Source organism: Rhamphochromis longiceps, linkage group LG5 (genome assembly GCF_057381845.1).
Source record: "Rhamphochromis longiceps isolate RC_006_pf linkage group LG5, R_longiceps_female_GT1.1, whole genome shotgun sequence".
Taxonomy (NCBI): Eukaryota; Metazoa; Chordata; class Actinopteri; order Cichliformes; family Cichlidae; genus Rhamphochromis; species Rhamphochromis longiceps.
In genome coordinates this window covers 16,999,130-17,016,560 of record NC_140561.1, presented here as the reverse complement: position 1 = coordinate 17,016,560, position 17,431 = coordinate 16,999,130, and the positions used below count along the sequence as shown (strand labels likewise).

At 41.4% G+C, this 17,431-nt stretch overlaps 1 protein-coding gene across 1 annotated transcript in view; it reads left to right on the top strand.

The window, feature by feature from the left end:
* Window positions 1-17,431, top strand: part of LOC146669531 (arf-GAP with coiled-coil, ANK repeat and PH domain-containing protein 3-like) — a 58,068-nt gene that overhangs the window by 29,431 nt on the left and 11,206 nt on the right. The window contains exons 3-15 of the mRNA XM_085406178.1: window positions 3,047-3,166; window positions 3,523-3,576; window positions 6,887-6,945; window positions 7,237-7,420; window positions 7,587-7,631; window positions 7,744-7,839; window positions 7,981-8,055; window positions 9,405-9,416; window positions 14,382-14,494; window positions 14,805-14,856; window positions 15,064-15,164; window positions 15,286-15,397; window positions 15,516-15,748. Coding sequence (XP_085262304.1) covers window positions 3,047-3,166; window positions 3,523-3,576; window positions 6,887-6,945; window positions 7,237-7,420; window positions 7,587-7,631; window positions 7,744-7,839; window positions 7,981-8,055; window positions 9,405-9,416; window positions 14,382-14,494; window positions 14,805-14,856; window positions 15,064-15,164; window positions 15,286-15,397; window positions 15,516-15,748 — 1,256 coding nt within the window. The remainder of the gene's footprint in view (window positions 1-3,046; window positions 3,167-3,522; window positions 3,577-6,886; window positions 6,946-7,236; window positions 7,421-7,586; window positions 7,632-7,743; window positions 7,840-7,980; window positions 8,056-9,404; window positions 9,417-14,381; window positions 14,495-14,804; window positions 14,857-15,063; window positions 15,165-15,285; window positions 15,398-15,515; window positions 15,749-17,431) is intronic.

Here is a 17,431-nt window from a genome sequence, read left to right as displayed (position 1 = left end):
CACCTCTTAATCTCTGAATTCAGATGTTTTCGGTTCTATTGCCACATGTGTCTAAAATCAATCAGCTAGCCAATGAAAGAATGGGACGTTCACTGTATTTGAGTGTGGTACTGTAATAGGAGGCAACTACTGGAACAAGTCAAGTATTTTCCCTCCTTGATATTCCACAATCAGCTGTAAGTGGTATTACTTGCAAAGTTGATCTCTTTAGGGATGACAGACACTCAAAAAAGTGGCAGAACACATCAACTTACAGGGTAGGGCCACCGAGTGTGAGGCATAAAAGTTGCCAGCTCTCTTTTGACTCAAGATCTGCAGAGTTCAAACCTCCTCTGGCATCAACATCAGCACAAACACCGATGTTAATACCAAACATGTATCAGCTCCTGTATGTGGCCCAGTACTTTTCTCCACATAGTATATAACAGAATAATTTAGAAAAAGAAGCTTAAGGTAACTCCATAAGTGTAGGCATTCGCATCAGCATCACTGTGATCAGGCTCTGTTCTCTATGGTATTAGTGAGAGGTTAAAGGTTTAAAGGCAAATGGAACGACTGGAATAAATTTTATAGCTGTATCAAACCTAATTAGCTACAGAGATAACTCTGGATGGACCGGATGACTGTCTTGAGGAAGTGAGCTGAAAGGCTTCTTCAGATAAACTAATAGACGTGGAAGTCAAAGAGAATTTAGAGTGGGAGATTGTGTTACTGCAGCTTCTTTCTTCTTCTCTCTGAAGGTGAATCTGAGACAGTTCTTCAAACATCAAACAGCCTGCAGACATAATGAAATGTGGATTAACAAACCTCAGTGTGAACACCTAAGTTTGTTTAAATAATAAAGTTATTATTTAGATGGTTTTGACTTACTTAATATTAAAGTTCATCATTAAGGAGTAATGTGAATAGAGCCCCTTGCTCTCTACACATATAAACATTCCTGCCACCAACTGATAATGCAGGACCTTATGAACTCTGAACTCCAGTTCAGCCTCACTGAAAACTGAAAAGCGTCAGAGGAGATATATTTCCACCAGGGAGGTTTGTTCTGTTCAGCAGGAGTCCTCCCCCTGCCCTGAAGCTATCTGTGGTGACAGCAAAGGCTTTCAGGCAAGGACATGGACATGACTGATGAAAGCTGAATCTCTCTGACAAGTGTGAAAACATTTAGTGCTGTCCGTCGGCTAACTGGAATACTGAAATGTTGCTGTTATTGAGAGAACACTAACAGTACTCAGAAACATTTCTAATTAGTTAAAATATTAAAATTCACATTCTTCACCTCATTGCTCAGCAATTCTGCAGTTACGCTGCAAATACAGTATACTGTTATTGTTTCGGTCAATTAACACAGCAAGGTCTGTCGTGTGGCATCAGATGTGGCATTTTGGCTCCAACTCATTTATTATATCCAGACACACAGCTTGTCCCTCTAATGGCCATCCTCAGACCCCTGGGGGGTTCAGGCCTGCACTCAATGAGATCACATTCCCTACATCAACCAATTTGTTGACATATATGTTGTCAGACCAGCCTGGGAGGAGCAGCAGCATCGTGCTTCTTTGGAGTTTCTACAGATTCCTAAAAATGCTGTTAAAATTTGGACTGCATTATGCATCTTAGAAAACATACTGTGTGAACATGAGTGTGAACATTTGGCAACTGATGCTTTTGATCCCAGCAGCCTGTTTTAGCAGCGTTCACGCGGCTGCAGCCCTTACTGTCAGCCACCCAGTAAACCACAGTCACATACAGACAACCTTGGGAACGCTTGCACCAAATGTGATAATTAAAGGTTTACTACACTCTCTCTTAAGCAACCCCCAACCCCACCCCTTTCCAGCAGACACAAACACACACATGTTGTGTTTCGGCATAAGTGCATTGGTAATGACAGTGTAACTTTCTGCACCTTATCATATTACTTGCAAAACGGGAAAGCAGTCACAGTGAAAGTCATGATGTGGCATTCTACTGTCTGCGCTTGTTAATTTACATTTTGTTTAGAATTTCAGTTTACCCTGACATGACTTTGGCTGCATACTATATTATACAATATACTATATTATTTAATTCTCAATGTTGTGTATTGACTCCCAAAGCTTTTTAATACCTAAAGTCTGCTTATCAAGGTTGTATCAACGCTAGTGCCTTGGCTCTGAGGTTAGTCACATTTCTATGAAATTTGGTACTTGAATACATTTGTCTTTGGAGATTCCCCTTCTAGCGCCAACTTAAACTTTAGTAAAAACATCCGTAAAAACATTAACGAGCAGTAAGTTTGCTAATTGCATCTGTCTTTATATTGCTTGCATTAAGCTTTTTTTTTGCAACAATGTATATTTCAGATATTTCACAGGAAAATGTTTATTTCTTATTTTTTTCAGCAGTAGATTTAAATTGTTTCCAATTCTGTCATAATGCTTAGCAAAAAGGTGATCCAGCCATAAATAAACATTAACAATTTTTTTCCTTGAGGCACCTCAGAATGCCATGATGACCTCTTCATGCTGTGTAGTGCCATCAAGTGTGTTTTGCAAGAGCTTGCACTCTACTTTTGGAAAATATTGCAGTCACGCAACCTTGCATGTGTCAGTAGAGTTGCACAACACAGAGCTAATTAGCAAGTGTTTGAAATTTCCTCTATTTATTATGTACCAAGTTGTGAGTAAGTTGGTGTGTGGGATTTGGGACGCCGCTTTAATCATAGTTATGCAATACAGTCAGTGGCCTTTGATCATCTTCTTCATTTCCATCTTTTCATTTGCTCATTTAGTTACTTTCTTAATAAATACATGCTTCTCAGTTGGATTCCTGACACAGCAGCTTCAGTAAGGCCTGCGCTGGCCTCCAAAATTAATATTATTCCAAATTTGAGCATCCTCTTGCATTCAGCATGTGAGCAAAAGATTCTTATAGGCTTTGTTTGATTTACGTCATCATTTTGACTATTAATATCCTCACATCTCATTGTATAAAAAGTCTTTAAATAGAAAGTGTTCTTGTTTTGGGGGCATTAAAGTGATGTTTTTACACCTCCCATTAGTTGGTGAAGCTATGCAGCGGGATGATCGAGGCCGGCAGGGCCTATGTCAGCGCTAACAAGCTCTTTGTTAACGGCATCAGAGACCTGTCCCAGCAGTGCAAGAAAGAGGAGATGATATCGGTGAGTAGAAGCAAGGATATCTTCAACACGGAGTTCAGATTCACTGAGTAATATTTGAGTGCCAGCTTCTTAGCAACTGACTTCTCCTCTGTCTTTGACTTGGACATTCCTGCATGCATTCCTCCAGTTGTTGTGTGCATGGAAGAGGTGACCTGATTTGAACAGGAGACGTTTACACTAAAACTTTACATGCCTGCAAGCATATAGACCTGAAACTGACTTTATAGTTTTTTAGGAAGGCATTTGGTCTCTGTTTCCTGTGTAATGTGTACTCATGTATAGATAAGTTGTTATGTGAGAAAGATTTTGACGTTCATATGGAAATCCATGCTTACACTGTGCACTCTACATCACAGGAATGCCTTGAAAAGTGTGGCGAAAGCCTCCAAGAAATGGTCAATTACCACACGGTAAGACACATCTGCACACACACGCGCACAGACATACTGTATGTTGTAGCCACAGGTGAGAGGTTGAGGTACAGCCCAGGTCTTCTGACATATTAACATCTTTCAGGCATGCACAACTCTTACACACACACAACACTTCAACTGTGAAATCACTCAATGACTTTGAATCTGTCCACACTGGCCAGTGATCATATGTGTGTCTGATTCAAACCACATGCTGGACCAGATGTGTATTGCAGGTTAATGCATAAACACACACATGCACACTCACACGCTCACAGGTTTTCCCCACATGACTCCAGAGTGATTTCTCCTCATGACTAAGTGTGATCTCGAAATTTCTCACTCTATGAAAGGTTTCTCACACTGCTGAGATGATGATGCAGGTTTAAAAAGCCCAAGGCAGAAAGAGATATTACAGCACTTTAAAGTAATCAGCAGTAATCATTAGGACATGACAATATAAGACAGTGTGTAATATTCTGAGATGCTCACTCAAGTCCATGTTTATGCATTATGCACGCATGCATGACAAAATTAGGAACAAAGGAGAGTATTGACAATGAAGGGAAGTGGGGGAAGAAAATAAACACAGAATAAAAAAGGAAGTGACAAAGAGACACAAATGTAACAGATCTGAAGCTTTCTGTTTTTTATTCCACAGAGTGTGAGTTATCTCTTAGATAAATCTTCTTCAGTTGCATGGTTCTGTTATGATCTCCAACTTCACCTTTTTAAAGTCAAATCAAATCAAATCTCTGCTTATTACATAGGATCCATTAGCCACATCAGACCAATAATTTCCTCTTTTTTTTATAGACGCGGTGTACTCTTTTCCTTTCTATCCATTACAAGTTATGTAATGTCTGCAGTCCTTGCTTATATTACATAGAGCACCAATTTTATGAACGCTGTTTCTTTTCCACTGCCCTTTCACACCATCTCAATGCATCCTCTGTGACGCCTTTTTTCTTGCTTTCCCTTCATTCACCCTTCTAAAGAGTGTTTGTTTAGCAGATTTTGTGAATAAACAAGGGAAGGAAAAAATAAAGGATACATTTCTTTGCTAACTTACACTTCCCTGCATCTTATCTACTAACATAGTCCCACGGTTTGCTGTGCCGTCACCCTCATGGAGAAGCTTCAGTTCCCTGAAATATGAGAAGAGGACCAACAGCCATCTCTCTTACACATCCATCATGATGAGGATGATGTGAGGAAGAGATATGAGAAAGAGAATCAAGGAGATGTGTTAGCCTAATAAAAAGCAGCCTTAGTGTCTTTACTTAACCAATCAGTGCCTGTTCCTAAGGCTTTTCAGCTGTCGAGCATAAACAAGGGCATTCAAAAGAAAAACGGATCTCTCAGTAAATTATATAAGCAAATGTGTTTACATTCAAACATGGATCAGTCTCAGCAACAGATTAGGAAGCTTAAAAAAGTGAAACTGAGCAGATTTCTTTTTTTTTTTTAATATTGTCATTTGAGTACCTGTTGACAGCATTGTGCGATTTTCTATACTGTGATATATTTCTGTTGATGATCACTGTTCTTATTTGGCCACAAGCAAAAAAGAGCTTTGGCTTTCCATCCCAGGTACAAGAGGGATGGCTGTTGGGGCACGGAGACACGGAGGATCTCTGAATTTCAAGAGAATTGCATGAGGAAATTGAGTGCTGACATCATGTAGGTTGGGCTGGGTCGAGCCCAAGGCATTATAATCAAGTGCAGGCCTGAGTGGAACATTTGGATTAGTTTCTATCAGATGTACAGAAATTGTTTTGGGTTTCATTTCTTACACCCCGTTTTGGAGACTGTCACTATTTTGCTCAACACAATTCAGCGTTGTGCCAGTGCAGTCTGATGACACATCATTTATTAAAAATGTTCTCAGGTAGTTTTCCATTTTCAGCATTTTAATGATGAATGCATGGTAGTACCTCCAAACAATCCCTGGTTCTGTCAAGGGCAGGAGACACAAATCCCCTTTGGGATTGCTTCAGAAAGGGCATTCGGCGTACATCCGGCCAAATCAAACATGCGCCCCCGCAGTGATGACCTCTTGTTAATAAGGGAGCAGGTGAAAGTAGCTTTCTTAAGCATGAATCCATGGTGTGAAAGGATTATACTTCATTTTATTGGGATTATGGGTTATTTCCTCACAATTTCTTAATGATTTATTTTAAATTGTTTATTAGTCACAGAGGGGAACTAGAGGATAATAGATTAATTTCAGTTTAGATTTCAGTTTAGTTAGTTGAGCTGAGTTTAAGGTAAATATTCTCAAAATATCTCGTCATTCTTAGAACAAACGTAATACTTTTATACATTATCTGCTGACTAAAATAATGTAGTCATTTAATTGTGGCTATTTATTGTTGCACTAATTAAACATTGATTGAAGTGTTTCCAGTGAAAGGAGACATGGGAGGAGTTGCAAAGTCTTTCCTCCTTATTTTAAGAATCCATTGCACAATACTTAAAAGACAGGCTCTGCGGGAAGTTCACACATGCTTATGAAGGAATAAATCATTCTATTGCTTGACGTTGTCCACTTCAAATTTCCACACTGAGCGTGCTCTACATTTGCAGAATGACAAGCCACCTCAAGCAAAAAATCGGAGTCTCATCCGCCGTGTGTTATCAGGCCCTGCAGAGATGTCATGTGGTTGGAGGCTTACATGTACACTAAGCCCATAATCCTCAATGTGTATGCTTGCAAACTAGGGATTGCTATAGAAAGTTTAATCCATAGGATACCAAAAGTGATTGTTGTGTACACTGTCCGCATGCGCGTGATTATAAAGCAATTACTGTAAGTCTCTGCGTCTGCGTGAGCTTGTGTGCACGTGTGTTGCACAAAGATAAATCAACAAGGCACACGGTTTCCTTAATATAGTCTAGGATAATATCAACAGCAGTGGCTGGAATATAAAAATGGAAATAAACTCACTTCCTATAGTGGAGAGAAGAGTTGGTTAAAATGCATGAGAAGTGGAGGAAAGAGAGCATGAGACAGTCAGGAAATGGAATCCCATACTTAACAGGAAGTAAAATGTGGGCTCAAATATTGCTAAAAATCTACTGAGGCGGTAGCTGAGTGTGTTCACGTGTGTGCTCGCTTTTCTCATTTCCTTCAGCTCCTCTCTGCTTGTGGCTGAAGCCGTTAAAGTAGTCACATGAAAGGGATCATAATGCCATCTTGTGCCCAGATCGGAGAACTACAGATTTTCAGCTGTATTCATTGCTTGCTCTTTAACTGCTGTGCACTGTATCTCACATGATATCTCTTCCTTCCATCTGCTCGCAGATTTTGTTTGACCAGGCTCAGAGGTCCATCAAACAGCAGCTTCACACCTTCATTAAAGAGTGAGTATCACATCACATTTGAGTAGATTTAAGCACTTAAGAGAGGTGAGGACAAGTGAACAAGATGTTAAACCACTAGCTATATGAAGACTAGATGTCTGTTTTTATAAGTAACTTCATGTTTTAAGATTTCTATCTAGTCCCTTAATTGTTGTGTTAAGTGTGCATTTTTGTACTCACATGCAGAAATCTCCCAATAATAACAGAAATTAAGAATTTCGATCTCACCGTTTCTGATTTGGCCAAAAATCTGTGAATTCTTACCTTTGTGCTTCATGGTGCTTGTACCAGGGATATACGGAAGTTCAAGGATACCAAGAAGCAGTTTGATCGAGTGCGTGAGGACATGGAGCTGGCGCAGGTGAAGAACGCGCAGGCACCCAGGAACAAGGTGCATGAGGCGGAGGAGGCGACGCAGGCTCTCATCCTCAGCCGCAAAGCTTTTCGGCACCTGGCCCTGGACTATGTGCTACAGGTGAGGCACACAGAACATAGACTCTACTTGTTATTACTAGTGTTTTCCAATAGGTGGCACTGTGAGTCAACTTCTGTTGAACCCATGCACAGACTCTTGATCTGCTCTCAGATCTCTCCTGTACGTCTAAAATGTAGAATTTTCTTTTTCTCTTCGTTTCTGGCAGATTAATGTGCTTCAAGCCAAGAAGAAGTTTGAAATCCTGGATGCAGTGAGTGACTCGGATCCATCTGTATCGTCACATAATTATACATATACAACATATATGTATACCTGTGCAGTGTGTTTTAACTTTGTCATTTGACTTCCTTTGTCTGCTACAGATGCTGTCATTCATGCGAGCCCAGTATACTTTGTTCCAACAAGGCTTTAACATCTTGGATGAGATTGACCCCTATATGAAAAAACTGGCTGCACAGGTAAACAAAACAAGCAAACCTAAAACATAATAACGAAACCATACCATGTGATTTCTAGTTTCATTGTCCTTTAATTTTACAAACATATTTTATTTTTCACTCACTGCTCCTGCTGCATATGTGATCTTGTCTTCTATGCAGCTAGATCAGCTGGTCATTGACTCGGCTGTGGAGAAGAGGGAGCTGGAGCACAAACACGCCCTCATCCAGCAGAGAGTGAGACACCATCACAGCTCTTATCTTTGAGCCCACATTGCCATAACAGTTCATCCCTGTGTCGTTTTCTTCCAAGGAAAACTAGGGCAACCTTACCGTCCACTTCTTATGCTTACTTTTCCCTGGACCAGCATCATTATGATGAAATAGGAGCAACACCAGCACAGGGATGTTAGATACACCGACTCAGGGACAAGCAGCCATCCACCGAGACCGCTTGAGGGTGATGAGACAAGAAACAAACTACTGGAGAGAGATCATTCGTAATGATGCTAATAGATCAGAATACAAAATAAACAGAATGCGTGGAGACTCTACATCATCTGTATTTTCATAAATACTAAAGCTTAGCCTTTTCACGACTATTTCCAGCTTCTCTTTTTGCAGCCACTGCACAGGTCTGTGCAGATTCTCCTGTAGCAGCATAGGAGGACTTGCACTGATAGTGAAATCTGAAGTGCTCATCAGATATTGTCTATGCTGACCAGAATGTTAGATATGTTTCCTTAAAGGTTGCTGAAAGGAATTTCTTTTTGTCATTTAGCATGACAGTCACCACCTAATTCAGTAGAAGTTCAATAAAACACCGGAGTGAAAAGTGGTATGTAACTGGCAGCATTAAAATAACAAAGCGAAACAGATCTTACAGAGACCACAGATGCCTTCATGAGGAAAACAAAGCCTTGAACTATTTATGTTTGTTTAGTAAATGCCACTGTCCTGTTTACTGTCTAAGGTTTGCGAGACACTGATAGACGGCATTCTGCGTTTTGCGTTCAGGATTACAGTAAGAACAAGTCCCCTAAACATGCACGGCTCACTCCGCTGGAAGAAAAGCAACTCTTTAACCATCCCCACCCCCGCAGTAGCCACACACATGCACAGATGCATAAAAAAAATCATCCATCTGTTGCCAGAAGAAATGCCAAAAGCATGCCTGTTTTTCTGCCAGAGGCCCTTCCCTCCGGTCAATTTAGTTGCCCAGGGAAGGCATCCTGCCAGACTCGACGAACAGCTTTGTGCATGGATTAATGACCTTTCAGCAACTCGTCCTTTTTAATCCATAAAACGTGCATTGAATTGTGCCACTGGGCTTCATTTCTGATGGTTTTAGAAAAATAACGCTTCACGTGTAACATGCTGTAGTAGATCAAGAACAGCTGTTTTATGTGTATTTCTCAGGAGCTCTCTGATGTCGCCCGCTTGTGACACTCATCAGTTGCACATATTTATTCTTATTTAGTTTGTTCTGGTGAAATTAACGCAGTCATGTTCCTCCTCTAATGCATTTCTTCCCCCTCTCTCACTCTCTCTCTTCGCTGTGTCCTTGCTTGGCCTCTTCCTCACAGACTCTGATGCAGGTGAGTTTGTTTTTTGTTTTTTTTCTCTCGTCTGTACCTTAACCTTGGCTTACTGGTTAAAATGAACCACATATATGTTAATTTTTTTTTTTGATTTGGGTTTTAAAAGAAAAAAATGTGTGGAACATTGCAGTAATGGACGGTTCAAGAAACACAGACCTGCTTTGCAATTGTTAGCCCGTATTTTGACCGGGCCTGTTTGGCTCTAGGTGTCAGGTTTCTTGTGTCGACTGGTATAGGTTTTCAGCTGATCCTTGAAGTTTGTACTCTAGCTCTCAAGGGCACATTGTCTGGAAATTAAAAATAAAATGAAAGTAATCTCACTTTCCTGAAAACCTGTAAATTTTCCTGCCCCAGAAGATCTTTGTCTACCAGTCATTGTGTATGTGTAGCAGTGGTAGTAGTTGTTTCACCAGCTCGACTGATGCATAAATCAGTGTGCCTTTTTGTAAGCATAAAGCGAGACTGTGTTTGCGTGGGAGAGACGTTAACGTCAGTATTTGTCTGAAGGCGCTGACGCGTGTCACACCGATGTGCGTGCCCTTCTTGAAATTTCTAGCACAGACTTCCTCTTAAACAGTTTTTATAAGAGTGTAAGACTCTAAAATAAGTCACCAAAACAACACAGATTATTATATTCAATTGTTAAATAAATCATTACAGTCTGTGTGTAAAAATATCAAAGCGAAGTGGTGATGATCTGATGATCAAACATCTGTCTATCACCAACACAGTGCCAGCACTGTTTTTTGGAGCCAGCTCTGCCTTTTTGGTGTCTTTGCAGAACCAATCCTCATTCTGACAGGTCAGAAAACCTAAAGTTACAACTGCCAGCTTACAGCCAAAGTCAACAGATGGCATTAAGATGCACAGCCGGGTCTTGAATGTGAAGGCAAGCAATGGAAAAAGATGAAGAGAGAAAAAAAGTGAAAGATCCAGACAACAGGGCGAGACAGATGACGGAGGCCGTCTCTCTCAAAGAGGGAAAAACTCAAAGCTCTTTCAAATCAGATGTCTGGTCTTTCTCAGGAAGTGCTTTTATCAAGAAAAAAACCTGTAGTTACACGAAGACAGAAAAAGCATCACTGCATCAAGAATTTAAAGAGAAAACACTGCCACGAGCCATTTCAATTAATTTTTCCCCACTGAACACTGACGTCTGTTGTTTCTGATATTCCTTCCATATGCAAATGTAGTAGTGTGGGAAGGGGCGCTATGAGACGGCAGAAGCTGTGAATTATAGATGCAATGCATTCTTTATTAACAGTAACTTCAGCACTCAGGGTAAAAATAAGACCGATTCATGGAAGTAGTTAAGCCTGCCTGCTTTATTTGCAGAGAAGTTAATAAGGGATGAGCACAGATAAATATATTAGTGTGGGGTTATGTGAAAGGGGCATTGTTGGCATTAGGATGAAGCAGAAACAGTAATCAGGTGATGAGTGAGAGACCATTTTAGCCATTGCATACTTACACAGTGGGTTCTTCTTCATTACCTCGCGCTTCCTTTGATTGCCCCGGCGGCTCCCTCCCCATCTCAGCCCGTCCTCCTGCACAGATCACACGCTCCCTCGTGCCTTTCTTTCACAGCAGCTCTTTTTTGTGTGTGTGCAGAACATCATTGTGGCTCCCTGGGGAACCAGGGCCTCAACTCTCTCCTCCTTCATTGTCACCACTTTTAACTGTACAACATTTTTAAATCAAGCAAACGCAAAAACACCAGAAAAAAACTAGGGTGTTTACTAAACATTTCCTTAACCGCCTTTATCAATAAATTGCCCAAACTATATCCATTTGTAACACATGTTTGCTTGCAGCGTATTAGGATGAGGTATTTTTTCGTAATAATTTTCTGCTGACTGGTGACAACTGCCGAGGTGTCCCTGTGGTTGATGGTCCCAAACAGGCTCACAACCTTCCTGACAGAAAAGGCAGTTAAAAAAAACATATCTTCAGACTTCGTTTATCTAGTGACTGCTCAGGCTGGGCACCTGTAAAAGCAGTACTTTTCTGTAGGAGCTGCGTTACACAGGTGTTGTTTCAGCTCAGTGTGCGTTGCGTGTCTGTGGTGTGATGTGTTATTACTTAACATGAAGACAATTGCCTGGAATGTTATTCACTATATGCAAATTATCACATGCAGTTTACCTCCAAATGTATGGAAATGTTTCAACATGTCTTACACAGCCTTACTGGTATGTTGCCAAAATTGCATGTTCAGGGTCTCTTTTGTTATGCAGCCTCCTGTTCCTTTAAGCTACTTGTGCACTGCATTCTTGAACAGTCCTGGCTAATTGAAGGTTGTAAGACAGGAGGGGGCATAAATATTTGTATAAAGCTACGCATTATTCTGTGTGTTAGAATTAAGGGCTTCCTTTTGACTCGTAACACTTGTGACTTGTGACAGCTGCAGTGCTTCCAAACAAAAGGTGCTTTTAGGGGGGAAAAGAGCTGTGTTGTTATTGTTATTGCACATCTTCAGTTTGTATAGCGACTGCTCAGGCTTGGCACCTTTAAAAAAAAAGTAAAAACTTCTTTGTAGGAATTGTTGTTAGACAGGTGCCGTTCCACTTCAGTGGGTGCCTTATTAAAGGGCTTTACCTGGAATTCACTATATGCAAATACTTGTATTTGTAATATACATATACATATGGAACTGGTTCAACATGTCTCATACAGCCTCACTGCTATGTTTTGGGCCCACTGTTTGACTCAGTGCCATTATGCAGCTCGATGCGTCTTTGGGCTACTTGTGCGCTACATTCTTGCATTACCCATTATCCTCAGCACATTTCCTGTTGTTTTATGATTTAAAACTAAATGCAAAAGCTGATGAATGAGCTCTTTTTAGTCTTCAAAGAGACACGTGGAGTAACATACAAAGTCTGACCAGCACAGGCCCATGGGCTCAGTGTCCTCCTAAGTCATGCTGGGTGCCGCAATTGCTGCAGAATCACTAAACTACTGTGAATGTAATAATAAAACTGAGCTTGCACTGCAATAACTTATCAGTGATTCAATTCAGATTATACTGTAAGGTAAAAACCCTAAAATATTAGAAAGAACAATCACACATTCCCCATGAGCAAGTACTTGGCGACCTTGGGAAGGAAAAGCTCCCTTTTAGCAGGAAGAAACCACTGATGGAACCACAGGAGCAGGGACTGGTTGGGTGTGAGAGGAAAGAGAAGAGCACAGAGGGAGGCAGCACAAAAGGCAAACTACTGGAGAGTCAGAGTTTAAGAATTGCTAATGATTAAATGCTGTAGTTAAAAGACAGAGTGACCAAGTGCATCATGGGAAGCCCCCAGCAGCAGAAGCTTATGTGTGTTTAAGTTTTTCATTACTAAATTGTATCAATTAGTGTAACTTATAATTGAAGCGTATCAGTAGAATTCAGCTGCGGGGTTCACAGTGACTTAATAGGGCAGTTTGGCTCAGTGGCGCTATGCAGCCTCCAGCGCCTTTGGGCTAGTCGCTGCATTCTTGCGCGGTCCCGGCTGATTTAAGGTGGGAAGAGGGTGCTCCGGGCTGGTGTTTGGGGAGCAATAATGTCAGCTTGATTAAGCAGGAAAAAGTTTTAGAGCTGCAGACAGATGGAAAACTAACTCCCACAGAAGACGCTGAAAGGGCAGCCTTAAATCGCGGGTGGGGCGGGGATGAGGTATGGCTACGTTTAGGGCCTCACATGCAGCAGGAAAATGAAACGTTTGATCTTCAGCAGGCGCTGCAGGGGTCATCCCCGCGGGGCGCGAGGACACGGTGACAGCTGTATGCTAATGTGCGCCCGCGCCGGGTCCACGCGGCCGGAGGAGCGGCACGAGCCTGTCGCTGTTCCTCTTTGACAGTGTGTGTCTGGACTCGCATGAGGAGCACATTTGTCTCCTTTATCATCATTTATTTATGAATTTAAGCTTTTATTTTCCTGTCGACATCGTAATGCTGCTGGATGTCAATGTGATAAAGATGAAGATACTTGGCATGCTGAGCTACACGCTGGTGAGCTTTTATTTATTTATTTAACCTGAAGTTTTGATGAGAGCTTCTGTTCGACTCTTGTACGCTGTGTTCCTTTTTCCATTGGTGAACAGACAACAGGTTTAAAAGTTTAAAATGCAACAATTAGCTGCATGAGGGAAAACTGGAGTTAAGGGAAATGCCAACACGGGTGTTCCTCCAAATGTTCTTCTGTCTTTTATTCTGTAAAGTTGGTGCAAAAACGCCCAGTTGGAGAGCCTACAACTAGCCTGCTGCTCTCCAGCAAATGTTGCGCATAAGTGGCTCTTGAATCACTTGGAAACACCTCCAGGTGTTTGGCCGGTGGAGAACCAAGCTGTTGTACCACATCACATCATGTTTTTGCTTTCTAGGGCCTGCATGTTTTGGAAGAATTGTTGCTGAAGAATTTTGTGTTATTATAGTACCTCCGTGTCACATGGCAGTTCACCTACTTATCTTATGTCTGAATCCGTTCGTTTCAGTGAATGGGAGGTGACTTTGTGGCAAGGAATCAGTGAAAAGGCTTTTATGCTTTTAACAAAGCTAAAGGAAAGTGGAAAATTACAGGGTTTCCCTGAGTAGAAAGTATGTGTGCCTACTAGTCTGCCATATGTTTAGTACTCCCTCAGATCAAAGTGTCACCTAAGATAAGCAAACCTGAGCCTCGGCTCTCATTTCACAATCTGTGTGCTTTTGTTCTTCACTTCGCTGAACAGGTGGCATCTGACTTTAGAGACCCTTCTTGGCTAATCTTAGATATACAAATAGGTACAAAAGGTTTAGCTGAATGGTCGAGAAATCCTGACACAATCTTTAAATGTAAACTAATCGTGTTGTAGAGAGGACACTGATTATTGAGGAGGCACGGCTATTGTATGAGCCCGCGATAAGGTTACGCAGACATTTGTTGTGGACTTTACGCTCATTGTTTCACACAAATAATTACTTCATATGTTCTCTTCACAGGATTTTTCCTATGATGACCCTAAGCTGGAATTCAATGTGGATGCACCCAATGGTGTGGTTATGGAGGGCTACCTCTTTAAGAGGGCCAGCAATGCATTCAAGACCTGGAATAGGTAAAATGGAAAGTTACGATATATAACAAAATAGAATCGAGGTTAGCTTACAAATCAGCCATAACCTGTTCATATGGAAAATACACTAATGTGACAAGATGGGGGTAAAAAGCTCATCTTTCTAACTTTATTGCCTGTGAGCTCTCAGATTTCTATGTAGAATAACTGAAGAAGGAATGTGCTTTGTTGAGCTCTACTAAGTTAGTCGATTTCATTCCATTGGTTCAGTACTGAAAGTAGACTTCAGCATTTGAGTCAGCCTATCTCTGTCACTCTAACAATCTGATTTCATACCTTCAACCCCCTCCAGGCGGTGGTTTTCTATACAAAACAGCCAGCTGGTCTACCAAAAGAAACTCAAGGTACACTCTAATTTTGTAAATGTAAATCTACCGTTTTGGGGTCCTTATGCTAGGATTTTGTCACCACTCTAGCTAACCTACACAGTTTAGAGTTCTGAATTCTATTTGCCACCATTTGTATAATAGCAGGTCAACCAGTGTCTTGTCTTTCCTGTCGATCCTGTCACTAAGCTTTGTTTTTCTGGCACTCCCCTTTTTCAATGGCAGGATTCTTTGACAGTGGTTGTTGAGGATTTGAGGTTGTGCTCAGTCAAACCATGTGAAGATAATGAGAGGCGGTTCTGCTTTGAGGTGGTTTCACCCACTAAGTAAGTGTGTGTATTTCACTCCAGAATAAGCTCAACTTTATTTTTTTTCAGATTGCAACAGACTTAAGCTAAAATATTAAACAGATAAAGATGTTTATAACTAGTTTCTATAAACCTTTAGGAGCTGCATGCTGCAGGCTGAGTCTGAGAAGCTGAGGCAGGCATGGATCCAGGCTGTCCAGGCAAGCATCGCTTCTGCTTACAAGGACATCACCGACAACTATTACATCGAGGTGAAAACAAACACATAACCCAATACAATAACACTTACACAATCCTGTAATGCAAGCCTTTATTTTTCCTTAGATTTGATCAAGTCTCCATCGCTAACTTGTAACTCCATCTTCACAGCGATTGGACCGGACTGCCTCACCCTCCACCAGCAGCATTGACTCTGCCAGTGAACCCAGAGAGAGAGGAGAGAGGGCTGATAAGGGAGTTCGGGGAGGAGGAGAAAGCCTCCTCCAGCGGGTGCAGAGCCTGCCAGGCAATGAGCTGTGCAGTGACTGTGGCCAAACGGCTCCCTGCTGGGCTTCTATCAACCTGGGAGTGCTGCTCTGCATTGAGTGCTCAGGGATCCACAGGTGACTGTACACTAAGGGCTGCAGTTATTGTGCAACAATCACACAGACCCTGTGGACTGTAAATCTTTTAAAGACACCGAAATACATGATGTAGGAGGCAGTCAAAATTAACAAGAAGTGAGCCATTTATTTTGGCTGACTTCCAACAGGTGAAGCCACAAAGGGGAGCTCACGCAAGCAAACAAACTGAATACACAGACAGCATGACAAAGAACATAGATGAGACTAAGGCTATAAGTAAACAGAAATTCAAACATATAATGAAGGTCTAAAAAGAAATTAGGAGCTCAGAAGTATACTAACACAATCTAAATGATTGACCCCATCCTCATTCCCCTGCTAGGTTGCACTCACACAGCCCTCAATAACCTTATACAGAGCATTACATTCATAACTTTTTTCTAGTTTGTGACTACATTGTAGAAGTGGTGACACACGTCTGCTCACATATTTATTTGATTACTTAACTTGTTATTGAGGAAGCGTTGGAGAACGGTTTTGAGCATGGGTGACAATCATACCACATGCATACGTGGTCAAATCAAACTGAATGCCTGCAGTAAACAAACTGGACTTTAAACCTGCTTTGTCAGTTTGTTTTCTCTGGTGAGTTTTTCTTGATTGCCCAACCTTAAAATGAAACTGTCCTAGTTTAGTAAGGCTATTTACAAAAAAAAGATGTTCCTTTCCAGAGAAGAGAACAACACGTCACATGTGACTGACATTTGCCCTGCTTCTGCTTGTTTTTAACACATGCCTGTTTAATCTTCTGCATTCAAGCATCCCGTTACATTCACGTCCACACAAGTGTATCAGTTCTTTTTTGATATGTCAAACTTTCCATCATGTACAGTGGGGCAAAAAAGTATTTAGTCAGCCACCGATTGTGCAAGTTCCCCCACCTAAAATGATGACAGAGGTCAGTAATTTGCACCAGAGGTACACTTCAACTGTGAGAGACAGAATGTGAAAAAAAAAAAAATCCATGAATCCACATGGTAGGATTTGTAAAGAATTTATTCGTAAATCAGGGTGGAAAATAAGTATTTGGTCAATAACAAAAATACAACTCAATACTTTGTAACATAACCTTTGTTGGCAATAACAGAGGTCAAACGTTTACTATAGGTCTTTACCAGGTTTGCACACACAGTAGCTGGTATTTTGGCCCATTCCTCCATGCAGATCTTCTCGAGAGCAGTGATGTTTTGGGGCTGTCGCCGAGCAACACGGACTTTCAACTCCCGCCACAGATTTTCTATGGGGCTGAGGTCTGGAGACTGGCTAGGCCACTCCAGGACTTTCAAATGCTTCTTACGGAGCCACTCCTTTGTTGCCCGGGCGGTGTGTTTTGGATCATGTTGGAAGACCCAGCCTCGTTTCATCTTCAAAGTTCTCACTGATGGAAGGAGGTTTTGGCTCAAAATCTCACGATACATGGCCCCATTCATTCTGTCCTTAACACGGATCAGTCGTCCTGTCCCCTTGGCAGAAAAACAGCCCCATAGCATGATGTTTCCACCCCCATGCTTCACAGTAGGTATGGTGTTCTTGGGATGCAACTCAGTATTCTTCTTGCTCCAAACACGACGAGTTGAGTTTATACCAAAAAGTTCTAATTTAGTTTCATCTGACCACATGACATTCTCCCAATCCTCTGCTGTATCATCCATGTGCTCTCTG